Source organism: Oryza glaberrima, chromosome 10 (genome assembly GCF_000147395.1).
Source record: "Oryza glaberrima chromosome 10, OglaRS2, whole genome shotgun sequence".
In the NCBI taxonomy this organism is placed as follows: domain Eukaryota; kingdom Viridiplantae; phylum Streptophyta; class Magnoliopsida; order Poales; family Poaceae; genus Oryza; species Oryza glaberrima.
In genome coordinates, this window is record NC_068335.1 from 22333671 (window position 1) to 22350442 (window position 16772).

The 16772-nt window shown below is 45.7% G+C and overlaps 4 protein-coding genes and 1 pseudogene across 5 annotated transcripts; 2 read left to right on the plus strand and 3 right to left on the minus strand.

Moving 5' to 3' along the window:
* Window positions 1-613: 613 nt before the first annotated feature.
* Window positions 614-3994, minus strand: LOC127752527 (uncharacterized). Of its 2 annotated transcripts, none has more exons than XM_052277931.1 (5): window positions 3651-3994; window positions 2107-2221; window positions 1777-1898; window positions 1478-1599; window positions 614-1379 (listed from the first exon to the last, which is right to left on the minus strand). In XM_052277931.1, the coding sequence occupies exons 2-5, from the start codon at window positions 2201-2203 to the stop codon at window positions 1088-1090; spliced, it is 633 nt and encodes a 210-aa protein (XP_052133891.1). In that variant the 5' UTR covers window positions 2204-2221; window positions 3651-3994; the 3' UTR covers window positions 614-1087. The 2 variants fall into 2 exon arrangements, with proteins under 2 accessions (XP_052133891.1, XP_052133892.1); XM_052277932.1 differs by lacking the exon at window positions 3651-3994 and adding an exon at window positions 2313-2558.
* A 436-nt stretch (window positions 3995-4430) lies between these two features.
* On the minus strand, window positions 4431-5350 carry LOC127785976 (uncharacterized; annotated as a pseudogene).
* A 321-nt stretch (window positions 5351-5671) lies between these two features.
* On the plus strand, window positions 5672-8708 carry LOC127752523 (uncharacterized). Its single transcript, XM_052277927.1, has 2 exons — window positions 5672-5949; window positions 7938-8708. The coding sequence occupies exons 1-2, from the start codon at window positions 5756-5758 to the stop codon at window positions 8539-8541; spliced, it is 798 nt and encodes a 265-aa protein (XP_052133887.1). The 5' UTR covers window positions 5672-5755; the 3' UTR covers window positions 8542-8708.
* A 629-nt stretch (window positions 8709-9337) lies between these two features.
* On the plus strand, window positions 9338-11317 carry LOC127752526 (ATP-dependent Clp protease proteolytic subunit 4, chloroplastic). The gene is made up of 2 exons (XM_052277930.1): window positions 9338-9814; window positions 10647-11317. The coding sequence occupies exons 1-2, from the start codon at window positions 9417-9419 to the stop codon at window positions 11128-11130; spliced, it is 882 nt and encodes a 293-aa protein (XP_052133890.1). The 5' UTR covers window positions 9338-9416; the 3' UTR covers window positions 11131-11317.
* A 300-nt stretch (window positions 11318-11617) lies between these two features.
* Window positions 11618-14214, minus strand: LOC127752522 (uncharacterized). The gene is made up of 4 exons (XM_052277926.1): window positions 14018-14214; window positions 13119-13284; window positions 12736-13014; window positions 11618-12406 (listed from the first exon to the last, which is right to left on the minus strand). The coding sequence occupies exons 2-4, from the start codon at window positions 13263-13265 to the stop codon at window positions 11777-11779; spliced, it is 1056 nt and encodes a 351-aa protein (XP_052133886.1). The 5' UTR covers window positions 13266-13284; window positions 14018-14214; the 3' UTR covers window positions 11618-11776.
* Between the last annotated feature and the right edge of the window lie 2558 nt (window positions 14215-16772).

The window sequence follows — 16772 nt, forward strand, 5'->3', positions numbered from 1 at the left end:
CAATAAGACGGTGCCAAACTTGCTGGGAACAAGAAATCAGAATTGATATGCGAGCATGTAACCTGAATACATGTCATGTAACAAGAAATAGGGAAGGAAAAACTCTGTTGCTATAGGTTCTGATGTAGATTTAACGACAGGATTGGGTAAAAAAAGAACCTCCAATCCAATAAACTGAATCTATTCAGAATAACATGTACCGTCAGAAGTGCCAATCAACCGATTGGGATGTCAGGAGTATTTCATTCAACTCAGGAGTCAGGAGCAACCAAGCCAAGAGACCAGATCAATCATAGTTCAGATTCAAGATAACTGTACTGTATAAAATATCAATGAACGCTCCAACCAGATCAATCATGAATATTCATGAATGAATGACATTAATATTGAAAACCAACACTCACAACATGCAACGGATAGAAGTGTTGATGTTCTCACCAACCTGGTACATGTCGAAAAGAGGTGCTGAGCTTGATGCACCAATCGCACCAACCACATGTAATAGAAGCGGGCCACTTACTGACATGAGCTGTCAAACTGAAATTACCAAGGGCCATTCATCATATCAACATTCAACATTACATAAGTAGGGCAGTAGCAAACATTCAGGAGTGGCTCGAACCTTCTCAATTGATAAAAAAGTGAGTACACTTCCTGGAACCAGAAGATGCAAAGTTACAATGCAACTGTCATACACCAGACTTTCTGCTGAAGATATTAGGAAGTTATCATCTTAGCAGCTGCCAAAGTTCTAGTGAAATGCGTGTGTGTATGTGTGTGCATGCTGCGAGTTACAGATACGAAACCGGTTATATCTAGCAGGAAAAGGAAAGGCTTATATGATCAGTGAAATCTTAGTTACAAGATTTACAATTACATTCTTATTAATTTCTTGGTCTTTGAGGCTTAAGCCTTTTGAGTTCGAAACAGCAAATCATGGTTGTGAGATCAAGGAATTGAATTGCTTCCATCTCCAACAACACCCCTGAATCACCATCTTCCTCGATGTTCAGCAAACTGAAATTCGACGCAAGTAGCAACTAGGCCAGACATAGGGTTGGTAGTGCTCACAATTCCGCCAACTTGTTTATGAACCTCCTCTCAGTTCTTCGCTAACTTTCACATCTGGGCATTCATGCAACAAAATCACAAGATCCTTTGAGAGGCTTTGCAACCTACTGGAATCTGTAGCTCTCTTTAATGTTGCATCTGGTTCCTCTGATGAATGGCTACTCTGAAGAATGCTCTCATGAAACATCTGAAGTGCGTCTTCTGCTGAAATTTCTTGCACAGAATTATTCAGTTCTTGGAGTTGTCCTCTGCACTGGACATTGGGCAACAATTTTTCTTTCAAGCTGTCAGGGAGACTAGCTAATGCACTGTTTTAAGGACAATAAACAGAAAACAGAATCAATAAGGATGCTACAAGCGGCTGCGTACAAGAACTATACTTGGAATGGCAAATATCCATTTTAACCTGGTAATCCCACGAACAAGACCCCACTTATAGCCAACATGCACAGATTGCCCAAACCCAACATTGAAGCCCTCTTGGGCGATGTCCTTCTGTCCTTCTGCTATACCATCCCTGTATCCCATCTAAAGGAAAAATGGAAAGATTACTTTACACATTCTGGTCCAAACACAAGTTTCACAAATCATAACTAAAGAAATATATTGCAGTAAAGATGATTTAAATGGAACATAACAATTTCACAGATTCCTTTAGGAATAGGGCAAAGTTCCCATAATCAAATTGCTGCCTTAGGTTTATACCTTATGAAACTGGTTCTGCCTGTGAACCCACTCTCTGTCTAATGTGGATCCATGACCAGGAGAATCCGAAACATCATCCCATACATTATCATCAGCAATAGCATCATCATCAACCGAATTGCCTGAACAAAACACACGCAAATCAACTTATTGTAGTACCTTTGCTTTGTATTATCAACAAGCACAACCATCATTTGATCACAGGTTGCTTTGTAAGCAGTTCAAATATATAAACAGAGCTACATGATAGCAGGATGCAATTCTAGTGTGTACATCCCAAGCAATGACAACTAACAAGTAGGCTAAGATAACATGTGCAGTGACACGAACCAGGCTGAGAGATTTCACTGTCCTTTGAAGCTGATGATTCCACGTGTAACTCTCCAAGTGAAGCTGCCAAACCGCTCAAATCCTCCGAACCTGCCATTGAAGAAGCAACCTGCAACTGTAAGAAAGATGACAAAGGAGAAGATCGATTAGACGAGATGCAGAACGAAGTATGCAAAGGATAAGAGCGAGAGGGAGGTGTAGGTGACCGGCTCCGGCCCTATCGCTGGGAGCGGAGTGGGCTAGACGGCTGGTTGCGTGGCTGCCCAGCTGGGGCAGCGTTTGGCGGGCTGCCGGCCTAGGGGCGCTATAGCAGGCAGCAGCACGGCGGATGGATGGGGAGGATGGCCAGAGACGGGGACGGAGAAGGGGAGGGCAACCCGCCGCCGGCGACGTGCGGTGCGATGCGTGGGTGGGGAATTTCAGTGATGCAGCAGCCTGCAGCGTGAGCGGAGACGAGAGGCCAGCTAGTGGTATGGGCCATGGCTGATAGCCCAAGTGACTTTCAGCTCCCACACATCCAAGCCCAAATTTCGTATCGGCCCATTTCGTCTTCCTCCTGCTAGAATCCGGTTCGAATCACACCATGGCCGCCTCCCGTCCGTGCACGGCGGCGGCGCAGCCATCTCTCCCTCGCGCCCATCGTTTACTCTATTCAGCATCAACCGATGCCAAAATTTAAATTTTAAAACTTGGTTTTGAAGTTTTTTTCGGTCGAAGATTGTCGTTTAAGTCGCTAAGAACACATATATATAAGTTTTACCTACAAATTATTATTATTTTGCTAATACGCCATATGACGTATTTTTCATATTTGGCAAAAAGATGGGAGCCTAACACACATAGAAGGTAGTGCCACCGCATCGATCTACGTGCTGTGGTTGGAGTAGGATAAGTGGAAGAATCTGAAGAAGAGAGCTAAAATTCCATGACCATTGTTGGTTTATCATCAGCTCTTGGAGTAAATAGCTAAAAGTTTTGCTGCCAGTATACACCTATCAAGTATGTGATGCGTATATTGAATCAAGGAGACTCACCGCATGACAGTAAGGCACTTTTGCATTGTTAAAACTTAAAAATGGGAAACTGATGAGGAAGTCCAAGAATTTAGTAATTTTATTGTATGTGACATAGTATGCTATGAAGATCTGTAGTAAAATGGCTATGTAAGTTAAACTGGACTTGTTTATTGGGTAGTGAAAACTTGGCCTGTAACTGATCTGAGCCATGTTCTGTTGATTTAACTTGAGACTATCTGGGCCTAAATGGCCAAATGAATGCATCTTGAAAAGCAGGGGTGGATCCAGGAATGAAAAATTGAGGGGAACTCCGGCATAAACACATCATGTCTCATACAATATTATAATACCATAGTATTACGTTGTACTCTAAAGAAGTTTCATATAGAAACAGAGAAATAATGAGAAATACATCACAACTTCACAAGATGAAACTGTGCTAAATTGCTAATGGATTGAGCCATTCCAAATTTCCACTTAAGTAATCACAATTGCATATTTGCATAAACTGATAAGTGATAAGCATACCTTGTTTAGTTGTTTTGCAGATTGGCAGGTTGCAGCCGCCGGCCTGCTGCTGGTCTGCTGCAGACTGCAGGCAGTATGCACGCACCCGACCTCCCGTGGCGTCGCCGGCGCCGGCGGCCGGCCGCGGGCCGCCTGTCTGCAACCTGCTCAGCTCCCTCCTGCTCGCGCTGGCCTCTGCTGACTGCTGGCCTGCTGCTGCTGCTGCTCGCGCTCGCGAAGTCGCGCGGACACGCCGTCCCGTACTCCGCTGCTTGCCTGCTCACCGCCGCCAGCGCCGCGCGCTTCCACCTGCGGCCTGCTACCTGCCGGAGACAGGAGCGCCGGCGGCCGCCGGGGTCGGGAGCTACCGAGCTAGGGATTAGTTAGTTGGGCTGGGGGCTATATGTGGCTCTTTTCTAAGTGGAATAAGTCCATACTGCCTCCCTCAACTCTTGCTCTAGTTAAATCACATCCCTCAACCACAAAACTGGGTATAGCGACTCCCCCATCTTTAAAAACCAGTGCAAATCGCCTCCTTCAGCGGTTAGAAAGGTGGTTTCGTCGACGTGGCAGTTTTGACCCCGTTGACTGAATCAGTTTGTGTGCCCCACCTGTCAGCAACCTCCTCCATCTATCTTCTTCCTTACCTCTCCACCTCTCTCTTTCCTCTACCTCTTCTCTCACCTTACAGCAGCACGTGGGGGCGGAGTGGCCAACCGACGCGCCTAGGAGGGGTCGCAGGTCATGACGCGTGCGGGGGAAAGGGTCATCGGCCGGCCGCGCACTTTTCTCCCATCAGTCTTAGTCGCGCACTCTTCTATCGGTGTAGAGCGACCCGCGGATGCCAAGGTCGAAGCTCGCCGATGCGTAGCCGCGCTCCAGCCCACGTAGCTCCCACTTCGTATACGTGCCCAAATAGACAAACAAACAAACACGTGCAGCGACAGCATCTAGACTCTCCACTCCTCCTGCACGCATACACAGGATCAGCTAAGCTTTAGCGTCGTTGCCGGAGCAGAGCGAACAGGACTTCGGGAGTGGTTTTGGTTTGCTTACATCGTTGGGGCGCTGGCTCCTGCTCTTGTCGGGGAACATGGCGTGGAACACGCGCGCGCAGTCGAGGAGGTACTCGTCGAACGACACCTGCACACACACGCGCACAAGCGACGCGCATGAATTCCGGTCATCTCGTCGCATCAACCCATGGCAGTGCAGAGATCAAGAAGGATGTGGTTTACCTCGGGGGGCTCATAGAGCGGCATGTCCGTGGAGATGCTGGAGGAGTAGGAGATGGCGTCCGACGACGACGACAACCGCACATACGCCACGGCCCACTCCTCCTTCTCGCCACTGGCGACTCTGTTGGGCCTCTCGTGCAGACCTGCACATAGGCAATTGAAAAAGGGCAAGCACTAACACCATGGCTCGCTGCCGTCCATGGCTGCACCCTTCACATATGGGATGTCCGCGCCGGCCTCAGCACAGCTGTCGTGCGCAGCCGATTCATTCTTGGCGTGTGTGCAGCATTTGCGGCGGCGGCTAAGAAAGAGAGAGAGAGATAGAAGAGAGGAAGAAGAATAGGAGAAGTGGGACTAACAAGTGGGCCCATATTTTTTTATTTTATCCTTTGCCACTTAGATTAGGGACCCACTTCTATTTTTAACCCTTTTGATGACTGGGCTGCCACATCAGCATGTTTGGACCAAGTCAACCTGCCACATCAGTATAAACTGCTTTCCAATCCATTAAAGAAAGCGATTTGCACCGGTTTTTAAAGATGGAGGAGATGTTACATACATGGTTGCAATGATAAGGTTGGACTCACAACGCCCGCTACGTGGTGACGAAGGCCGGATATGGGAGGATATATAAGAGTCTGATGATAAAATTAAAATCCAATTCAAAGACGGATGGCATATTAAAATTCTGACAAAAATATTTCTAATTTTTATAATAGTAAAGATAGAGATAGACACGAGATATATAGATAAGGATAAAGGTTAAGATTCCCTGTCTTAATGGGCCGCCAGCCTGGGCAGCAATTGAGGCAGAGCAGCAGCCCATCATTTGTTCGATCCAATTCCCATCCTTCTTCCTCTCTGATCCGGAGCGGCTGCAGCGTAGAGATGGGGAGGCGTCACGGCGGCGGCGGCGGCGGCGGCGGCGGTCGTGGCCGTGGAGGCCGAGGCCGCGGAGGAGGCGAGGAGGATGACTTGCATCTGCACAAGGCCGCGCGGTCGGGAGATTTGGCGGCGGCGGAGTCTCTGTGCGAGGCCAACCCTCTCGCCCTCAATTCCAGAGATCGCCTCTCTCGCACCCCGTAAGAAGAAGATTCCCTTCCCTTCCCTTCCCTTCCCTTCCTCCGACCTAGCGCACGGAGTACTTATTTTCCCCTCTGTCGCCTGAGTTAATTTTAGCGAAACCTAGGTCTTTGGGATGGAAGCTATACACCACTCTGTGTATTATTACTTGCTGTTGTTGCTGCGAATAATTCATAACTCCGTCTATCTGCTCTGCTGATTCATCATACTCTGTGTATCTACTCTGCTGATTCATCATGCGCTTGATCCTTACAACTTATCGCCAGTATACTAGTACTAGTACTTTTTATTTGGCAGCCCATCAACTGCCGTTGCAACTTGCAAGGCCTGCTGTAATGTATCCCCATGATTTATGTTAGACTAATATCAGGTTCATTTTTGTGGAATTTGTTTTTCCTTGCCATAGCTTAAACTTCCTAAAAGCAGCCCCACTACACAGTTAAAACTATCTTTGTCTCAAATGTAAGAGTAAATTGCATATTGGTCCAGCTTTTATTACCAAAGTATCACTTTGGGCTACCTCTAACTCAATCTTTTCACTTCAAGCCAGCTATTGTTACCAATCCTTTGCAATTTGGGCTAGTGGCCCACCTATCAGCGGGCTTACGAGAGAAAAGAGAGAGAGAGAGAGAGAGCTCGATGCGCCAGCTCTTGGACGTGATTGGCCGGTCATGGCGGCAGCAGAGGGCGGAGTTGGGCGGTGGAGGAGGAGCACGTGGCATGGTGATGGCGCCCCTAGATTGGCAAAGTAGCGGTGACGATGGCTTCAGCTCCATGCGGCGGTGCCTTCACCACACATCGAGCTCTCTCTCTCTCTCTCCTGTCATGCCAAACCACCACCGGCCACCGGCAGATCTCCCTCACCGGAGCTCCGCTGGCCAAATTTTTGCGCCATCGGGCTTGCCTCGCCGAGGTGAACCTATTTTTCCTATTTCCCCTCCCCTTTAGCCACCGCCACAAGTCACCACCGCCACCATCCATGCCGGCCGGAGCTGAGCTATTTCCTGCGCCTTTCCGGCCATCTCCCTCACTCCCTTTGCTTTCCACCACCCTCCTCGGTTGCGCGTTACTCGGGAACACACTCCGCCGCCAACGCCATCATTCCCCTTCCACCGGAGCACCGACGCCCTATCCCTCTCCCTCTCTGTTGTTGCTCGACCTGGAGAAGAAGAAACCGAAAGAGAGAAGGAAGAAGGAAGAAGGAGAAACAGAAAAGCTCATAAGCCTATTGACAGGTGGGCCACTAGCCCAAATTGCAAAGAATTGGTAACAATAGTTGGCTTTAAGTGAAAAGATTGAATTAGAGGTAGCCCAAAGTGACACTTTGGTAATAAAAGCTGGACCAATCTGCAATTTACTCCAAATGTAAAGAATTGCACATAGCACTGTGGTTGTTGTCATGCCACTCCATCAGGCAGTGTTCAATTCTCCTCGGCCACACATTGTTTCACCTGGTCTGGTGTCCAACATTTTTTCTCCTGTGTGTAAGATAGTTTAAGCTTGCGTTAATTTACAGCTGTTGTGCTGTTTATCTCTCCATTCATACTTTCCTCCTACTAGGCTACTACTACATGGTTGTTCCTCAAGTTTTCTTCTGATTTGGGGGTATTAGAATTATTTATTAGTCTATAGGCTGTTTATCTCCTAGACCTTTGGTCTTGTGTATCTCACTAGCATTGATTGTAACTCAGCTATATATGAGAGATCACCTCCCCACATTGGGTGTGAGGCATCTATTCCACTATCTCTACAGGGGGGGTTACTAGGCCATTTTGTTTCATCTGTCACTTGCTTTTTCAACAACTAGAAACAACTGACTGCATCACTTGTGTTTGTGTTGATTTACTTGAGCAGAATCCATTACTGCTGCATCAGTATTATCACTTGTGCTTCTGCCTTATGAGTGTATCATATTATGAGATATGATATCTATCAATTTTCTCGGTTTTGGTTATCTCCTTGATGTGGTGTTTCTTTGTTCATTTAGACTCCATTTGGCAGCATGGGCTGGACATGTTGAGCTTGTGAAGTGCCTTTGCAAGCACAAAGCTGATGTTGGAGCTGCAGCTATGGATGACACCGCTGCGATCCATTTTGCCTCTCAGAAAGGCCATGTAGAGGTTGTCCGTGAGCTGCTGGCATCTGGTGCCTCTGTGAAAGCAAAGAACAGGAAAGGCTTCACTGCGTTGCACTTTGCTTCGCAGAACTCCCACCTGGAGCTTGTGAAGTATTTAGTCAAGAAAGGTGCAGACATCGCCGCAAAGACAAAAGGGGGTCAGACGGCTCTACATGTTGCAGAGAAGGATGATGTTCGTGATTTCCTGAAAGAATGTGAGCAGTCATTGAAGAAGGGAGGTGAGCTTCCATCGGAGAAGAAGGATGATTCTGTGTCAACGATTGCTGAGAAGCCTGACGATGACAAGTCCTCGGGTGAGGCTACAAAAGACGAAGATGAAGCGGGGTTTGGCGAGAAGAGGAAAAGCGATGGCATTGCTGCTGCACTGAGGTCACCGGAACTGAAAAAAGCCAAAGTTTCACTTGGGCATCTAATAAGTGCAAATGACATGGAGGAAGAGGAAGAAGCTGACTAGACTAATGTAGGACGCGAGAATGCAATTTGATGGCACCCTCTACGTTTTGTTATATATCCTTTGTTCTCGTATGGCAAGCTGGGATGTGGACAGAACTGTATGAGCGTGATACTAACTGTGTTTCTTACTGAACTAGCAGTAAGTATAACTGATTACCAGCTTGAGTACTCGATGGTGTTTTTGTCTCCTTTTCTCAAAGGAAAAAAAAAAAACTCCGAAGGTGGCAGGCAAACGGAGGGAAGACCATTCACCTCGACCTCTAACTCTGCTGCTGCCTTTTTTTCCTTCTTTCCACTAGTACATTCGTTTACCAATTAACCAGGGGGTAATTCGATGCATCGTGTCTCAGGCCCTTCGGACATGGGAACGTCTCGGAAGGGGATTTTTTTGGTTAATCCCGAGGGAGTATAAAAGTGAGATATGAATCGTTCTCCGTTTTATTTTGCAAAAATATTCACAGGTAAAATTAATGGTGAAGATCGACAGTTGAGGAATAAAAAACAGCGTGAATATTGTGCAAGGAAACAAATTCAAATTTACGTGAAATATATTTGATTTGATGTACGGCATAAATTGATTTTAAGTTCACGTGCACAAACCATATAAAAATACTTTTACTAACATAAAATTTTAAGAATTATTAAAACAAATATAATTGTATTGTAGTGTTTAGCATGGATATATTACTAGTTTTTTTTAATAAACGTATTCAACTATAAAACTTTTTTTATATTATAGGACGAATGTAATATATAGTAATTTATAAGAAAATCCACCCCAAACCCCCGTCAAGAGACAAGAGAAAGGGCAAGAGACAAGGGCAACCCAAGCAAGAAGTAGGTTAGCCGAGGGCAGGATAGAGATAATTGCGAGCGATGTCGGCTGCGAGTGCGAGTGCCACTGCCTCCCTCTCCGCGGCGGCGGCGGTGGCGGTGGCGGCGGCCGCTCTCCGCCCCACGCAGCAGCGACGCCTGCGCGTTGTCGCGCCACCGCGCCCCCTCAGGCTCACCAGTCTCAACCCCCCTCGCGCGGCTTCCGCCCCCTCTACTCCTCTGTGGGAGGCCGGCGTCCGAGCTGAGTCGTCCGACTCGCCCGGAGCCGGAGCCGGGGGTGACGTCATGGGCCTCCTCCTCCGGGAGCGCATCGTCTTCCTCGGCAACGAGATAGAGGACTTCCTCGCCGACGCAGTCGTCAGCCAGCTCCTCCTCCTCGACGCCGTCGACCCCAACTCTGACATCCGCCTCTTCGTCAACTCCCCTGGGGGTTCACTCAGGTCGCGCATCCTAAATTTATTTCTCCTTTTGCTTTGAATTGCTTTAACCTTGGAGCACGAAATTAATTAAGCGCATTAGGAATCATACAAGTATGCTACTTATAGGGTAGTTATTTTCTGATAACGCAAATTGTGGGTAAAAGACAAGTCTTGAGCTACTTACTATATGATGAATAACATCAATCAGACTATATCCTTTTCTTTTTTCCCTTTGTAAATAAACAGTCCTTCCAGGTTCCAGTTATAATGAATATCAGAGCTCCTGCTATGAATCTTATGGACCAACCAACCATTTGTTTTGAATTGATAGTGTATTTGCTCATCTCTTATATTTTGGGATGGAGGGAGTAGATTCTAAATCAACAACACTATTTGATCCGATAGAGGCTATCCCACACCCACAAGAAAGAAAGAGATGGCCTGATGGGGCAATATTATGTGAATGTAAACCTTGCTTCCTTCCTTTCTGTAAAAAGATCTTGCCGCAGTTCGGAGTTGGTAATGATGTTTTTGGCATTTTATAAATGATGCACGTCCTGTTCAGAGTGATGCTTAATTTTATGTTTCCCTTGCAGGATATTGCCTTTTTTTTTGTTTATTAAGTTAGTGTAGGAATGCCTTCTCTTTGTTTTGTTTGCAAAGTACCTTAATAGCACTGGTACAAGATTGATTATGTATTGCAATACAAGTAGGAGATACTAGTTCATCAACCAAGAGCAAGTAGCTGTAGGCAGGTCATTACGTTAAATAGCTCTTGGGTTCTTGGCAGTCTGGTAAATCTGTTGATGCAAATATCTTTGTGTTTTCTGACTGATTCCTGCTTCTCTCTCAGCGCAACAATGGCCATCTATGATGTAATGCAGCTCGTGAGGGCAGATGTTTCCACTATTGGATTGGGCATAGCTGGTTCCACTGCTTCTATAATCCTTGGTGGTGGCACAAAGGGCAAGCGATTCGCCATGCCCAACACCAGGATAATGATTCATCAGCCCGTTGGAGGCGCAAGTGGGCAGGCCTTGGATGTCGAGGTCCAGGCCAAGGAGATATTGACTAACAAGAGGAATGTCATCCGGCTTATATCAGGTTTCACAGGACGCACTCCGGAGCAGGTTGAGAAAGACATTGATAGAGACAGATATATGGGTCCTCTTGAGGCTGTTGATTACGGGCTCATCGACGGTGTAATCGACGGAGACAGTATCATCCCACTTGAGCCTGTCCCGGAGAGGGTGAAGCCGAAATACAACTACGAGGAACTGTACAAGGATCCACAGAAGTTCCTTACACCTGATGTCCCAGATGATGAGATATACTAGGTAATGAGCCTGCCTGCCTGTCGTTTGCATTTCGCACGGCAAGGGGGCTGCTTGCAATCAAAGACGATGCTCCTAGTCCTAGCACTAGTTGATTTTTTCCTGTCACATGTTAACCAACTAGTGCCATATTACGATTGTTGAGCACGCAGTTAGACTTATTGGTTGTGTTTGTCCTTGAAATTGCATGCGTTTGGTGTGCGAATGTGGATGATTGATGAGGTGGTTTGTGTACTGGGCAATTTGACCAAAGTGCGTGGCAGCTCATGTAGGCTGTAGCTACGCCCCGGTGCTTAATTAACCAAATAAACTCTAGTACTCTATACACACGCACGCACAAAGTTCCTTCAGTTTTCACGCCATCCGAATAGCTCTTGTAAGAAAAGTTGTACAACGACTGCAAGATCAGCCAGTTGCAGATGCAAATCGGTCGAATTCAAGGACATCTTAGTTCTCAGCTCTAAGCGTATTTCTTAGCGCACTAGTAACACTTGTTTTCGGAAATGTACACGTGCAATTTATTGTACACTGAAATTTGGACCCCAGATTCATGGGAGAAGCATCCAACGTAATATTTAGTATAAAGACTAAGGCACAACACAATGAATACAACAATAATCGACCGAAGAAACAAACCCAAGGCACATCATCAATGGAAAGTTGGAACAAGAACCGGAGTTCCTGCTCCTATGGTACTCTCAACTCTGAGGGCAAGCGGATCCCAGAACTGGACATCATCAGTGTATCTCCCGGTTTTCAGGCTCATTCTGGTGCTAGCATCACCCTGGCTACCAGCAACCTTTGCTGCCCTCTTCAATCTGATACGCTCAGCTCTCGAACCAATTGTCTGACCCAATATTGAGGCAGCTATGGTAAGCGCCATGGCTGTCTTTGGCATCAGCACAGACTTCCTGAGCATGCCTATGAAAGGTACCGCCGCATGGACTGCGGCAAACCACTGCACTGAGAATTTCTCCGTGTGCTCCCTCCAGATGCCAAGGGGAACGTTTGCTGCCATACCAAGCAACGCCATCACCAGCATTTTCGTCGGTAGGGGCTGAGGACGAAGCCCCTTGGCAAAGGCTGTGCGTGATAGTGCTGCACGGGCGGCAACTACTGCAGGTGGGCATCTCAGTTTCATACCAGCCGGGGGTGTCATCATCTTTGCGACGAGGGGCACAACACCACTTAATGCCCTGTACGACTTTGCCAGGGGGCATTGACCCATTTCCAGCCACTCATTGCTCAGTGCTTCATGGTTATTAGGCTGACCTCCGTTCTGAAATGCCAAAGAATCAGATTAAGTGCACCTCTTACTACCAATACGGTAAACCATTCATTCCATCTTCATTTTAGTGTTCCCCCTATCTAGGGATAGGGGAAGTTCATAAAAATCATGTCCAGCATTTATTTACTGTTACCAAAATGATTTCCCTTTCCTTTTCGTATTAAAATTGGTCTCATCTAAAGAACCATCCAGTAGGATGCCACAACATTCTGACAAATGATTTCTTTAAACAAACTATTCTGACACATCACACTTCGATATAGACAAGCAAGGTAATCTGAAAAAAAGAAGAGCCTGAGCAAAGAGAACCAAAAACTTACCTGGGGAAGGTTGTTGGGCTTCTTTTGGTTACTATTCTTCTTATTGCGCTTATTTGAGAAATCACCAAAGCTGAAAAAACCTCCAAATGCAGAGAGACTGATGGTAGCTGCTTTAGCAGCCAAGGGGTTAAATTCAGGATTGGGCTTTGGCATTGGCTTCTCAAATCGCTCAAATGATCCTTGTGAAAGTGGAACAACCCCATCTTGGCCATGGAAAACTCGAAATGCCATGTCAAAATTGGGTCCATCTTCAAAAATTGGACCCTTGTCTCCTCTTGCCTTTACAAGCAGCAAATGATATAGTTGAGCAATGGCATCCACAATACATCCAATTTTTCAGAAACATGCGATAAGATTATGAGGATGGAAGGTAAAGGGCTTACAGGAACAGGAAAATTAACGGACGAGAATGAAAAACTTGTAGGCTCATTGATGTTCCTTAGGAATGGGCATCTTTCAATTCCATGTTGGACGGAGTTGTCTTCCAAGCACAAGGGGTCACTGGAAGCTCTGCGGAAAAAGGGATCCATATGAACACCACAAACTGACCTGTGAGCAGAGAGAAGTGTGAGTATAACATGTTAAAACAGAAAGAAATGATGCTGCCGTGGCAGGTCCATGCTTAACTGATGAGCCAAATCATTTATAAAAAAAAAAACTTGACAAAAAAGTGTCTTGGGCGACTATAATATTATTTTGTTCCGCAAGAGCATGTAGAGTCATAGACTAGATTATTGCTAACACTAGAATTAAAAGGATGGCTAGAAGCGTAAGATTTAAGTGGTGTTTGGGAATACAAGCCTTAGTATGATTGAATCTGGTTGCATTGTATTCTCCCTAGTTGTCCAGCGTTCTTTTTTTTTTTTTTGAATTCTCCCTAGTAGTCTAGCCTAGGGGTAGGGGACAGGAAACAGGTGTATATCAGTATATGTTTAGCGGCCAATCCATGGTGGTGGTGAAACTGAAAGCAGATGCACCAGCACCTACCCGGCAACCACCCACCCCACCCCCACCGAAACAAAATTTTCACCGCGTTGGCTGGAAAGAAGGGATTACGACAGGGAAACCAAGAAAGCCCAATCTTTCTGCGGGCGGGAGGGCTATCCCTGCTCGCGTATCCGTCAACCCTAAATCGAATTGGGAATTGATTTGAAGGAGAAAAAGAATCGAAGAAAACATAATCCTAATACTACTGGTTCATAATCCTATATTCTCGATCCTAAATTCGTAATGATCCTAATCCTACTAAGGAGAGGAGACTGGAGAGAAGAGGTCACCTCACCTGTGGGATTCGAACGAAGCGGAGGATCGGAGGAAAGAGAGGCGAGGGCGCGTGGAGAGCACAGCACAAATGAATGAAGAGCAAAATGCGGAGGAGAAGAGGATGGGATGGGAAGAAACAAGAGAAGAGAAGAGAAGAGAAGATGGTGGTGGTGGTGGGGGTTGTTGGCACGCGCAGTGGTTGCCGAGTTACGACTTTGACCCAGCAAGCAATAGCAGCAGCTACTCTGCAGCAGCAAGCAGCTCATGCTTTCCACGCGACGTATTGACGCTCCATTTTCACACGCTGAACCATCTACGACTACGACTACGACTACTTCCCCTCTGCCTATCCTTTTCACCGTTAATAACACGGAGTAGACAATCATCCAGTTCGTTGACGTTCACTAGGCTAGGCATGAGCGTGCCATGGCTATTTGGATTTGGTCTGCCTAGTGTTTCTGTCAAGATTGGTATTCCCTTAAGTGTTAGATATATAGGGTCTATTTGGTTCCATTGCCCAGCTAGCCTAGCTGGGTAAGGGCAAGCCAACTCGTTGCTAGCTTACCAGGCTTGCCATATACCCTTTGTTTGGTTGGTGTGCTTTCTATGGCAAGAATTAGTGGCTAGCCGTTTGGTTGTTTCAATGAATCATCTTTCTCTTTAGAGTATTTTGTGCCGCTTCTTTTCATATTGAGCAAAATAATATTGCACACAGATCAAATTTTTTTAACCGATGGCTTTGTCACAAGAACACTACAGATTCTTCCACAGTTAACTTGGCCACAAGAATAATACGGATAGAAGTAGTAAAAAGGGCAAAGCTATATGCTAAAAGAATTCCTTGAAACAATCAAACATCTTTTTGAACTACTTTATTACTAGTTCGAACCAAAGCATATCAATTATTTAAATAATATCTAAAGTGCACGTTTCATTCTTAAACTATTTAGCTTGAATGCATAGTAATTATTCAAACATCTCAGCAAAGAAATTACATAGCAGCTGGATAGTTTTGTATTATCCATTGGGCCACATATTCCTTAATAGAATCCAGTGGCCTACCCTTCAATATGGCAGCTATATTCTCATGGGTCGCGAGATAAGTCTGCAGCTCAAGTCGAACCATGACAGGGTATTCCGTCATCTCATCAATTATCTTAAATAGGGATTCATTTGGATGTGTCATATGTGTGAAACACATGGTTTCAGACATATTATCCGTAGCCCCTGTTATCTCATAAACCACATTATCATCAGTTCTAACTCTTTTACCTTTATCAGATTTTCTACCTTTTGCACGCCTAGAAGATGAGCTACTTCCAGTATTATTCTCTTGATCTGGAAGACAATCTGAGTCATAATTTGATGAAGGGTCAACATCACCAGGACTGTCATTTTTATCACCAATAAAATCATCATCTTCAGTCATTGGATGGTCATATGGTGTTTGCAGAACATTAAATTCCCCTGTTGCATGCTTGTCTTGAAAAATAAACTCCATTTCATCATACCAACGTATGGGGACGTTAATGAATTTAGCCCTTTTATCTTTGGCCTACACATGACAAGAAAAATGTCAGAAACATAGACATCCATATTATATGTAAACACGATAGTTATTTGCAAGGAAAGAATAGTTAGAACACTCACATTAGTCATTCGAACAACTTCAGTCTCATCATAAAGGATTTTTTTTCTCAACATCATCAAAGTAGGCCCCGCTCAAATTCTTTGCCTCCATAATCACCTTCCACTGAGCCTTCAACTTGTGATAAACTTGTCGACTTGTGAAGTTTTTGTGATACTTGCCATTAATTTGCTTTGCACATTCCTCATGATGTACTTCTTTAAATACAAGTTGTCTTCCATCATGCTTGGTGCCGACGGCCAGAAAGTTCCTAGCTACTACTGCCCATACCATCGACAATCCCCATTAATGCAAAATCAGAATCCAGCACCAAAGGCCCAAAGCAAGATTACTGGATGTGGAAATAGTACATGAAGCAACATAGACAGCTCGTATACATCCATCCATGGCAGGAAGATGGAGAGCTTTAATATAAGAAAAAAAGTCCTCGTACCTGCAAATCTAGATAGACGAGGCGCCATCGGTGGAAGAAATCAAATCTGGGAGCTTCTCAGTTCTCACCACGAGCAATCTTGTGTCCAGTAGCAATCTTCTGCAAGAACATGCTCTCCTCAAATCGAGTTGGCCTTGCTCTCCGATTTACTGCGTGGAGGCCGGAGGCTCTACTGCATTTATATATGGGCACGGGATTACTGCAGATGAATCGAGGATGCTTGATAGTTCGGCAAGGGGAGGAGGGTGATTGCAAATTGACCGGATCTGTGAGCCCTATAGTTCAGCCAAGAGTGGGGGAAGAGAGCGACGAGATCTGCAAGCCCGATTCTTTGGCGAAGAGTGGAGGAGTAGGACGAAATTGGGAGGCTGGTTGTTGAAGAAGGTAACAACTTTTGAGAAAAATCACTTCATCCTTATCAAAAACTTTTTTCACGCGAGGAGCTTGCCGTCGGAGGCGAGCCGATTCGGCTCTCCCTTGTGAGCTATCCTTTTCTCGCTCCTATGGGCTAGCTCGCCCGCATGGGCTAGGATTTTTTTCTGATTCCAAACGACTGTCCTTGCCAGGCCAGGCTAGGCCCCTGCTAGCCTTGGAACCAAACGCACCCATACTTTTTTTTAAGAGAGTTTATATTTGTGATCTTCATATACTAAATTAATTGTTGATTGGGATAAAACAAAATCATGTTAATAC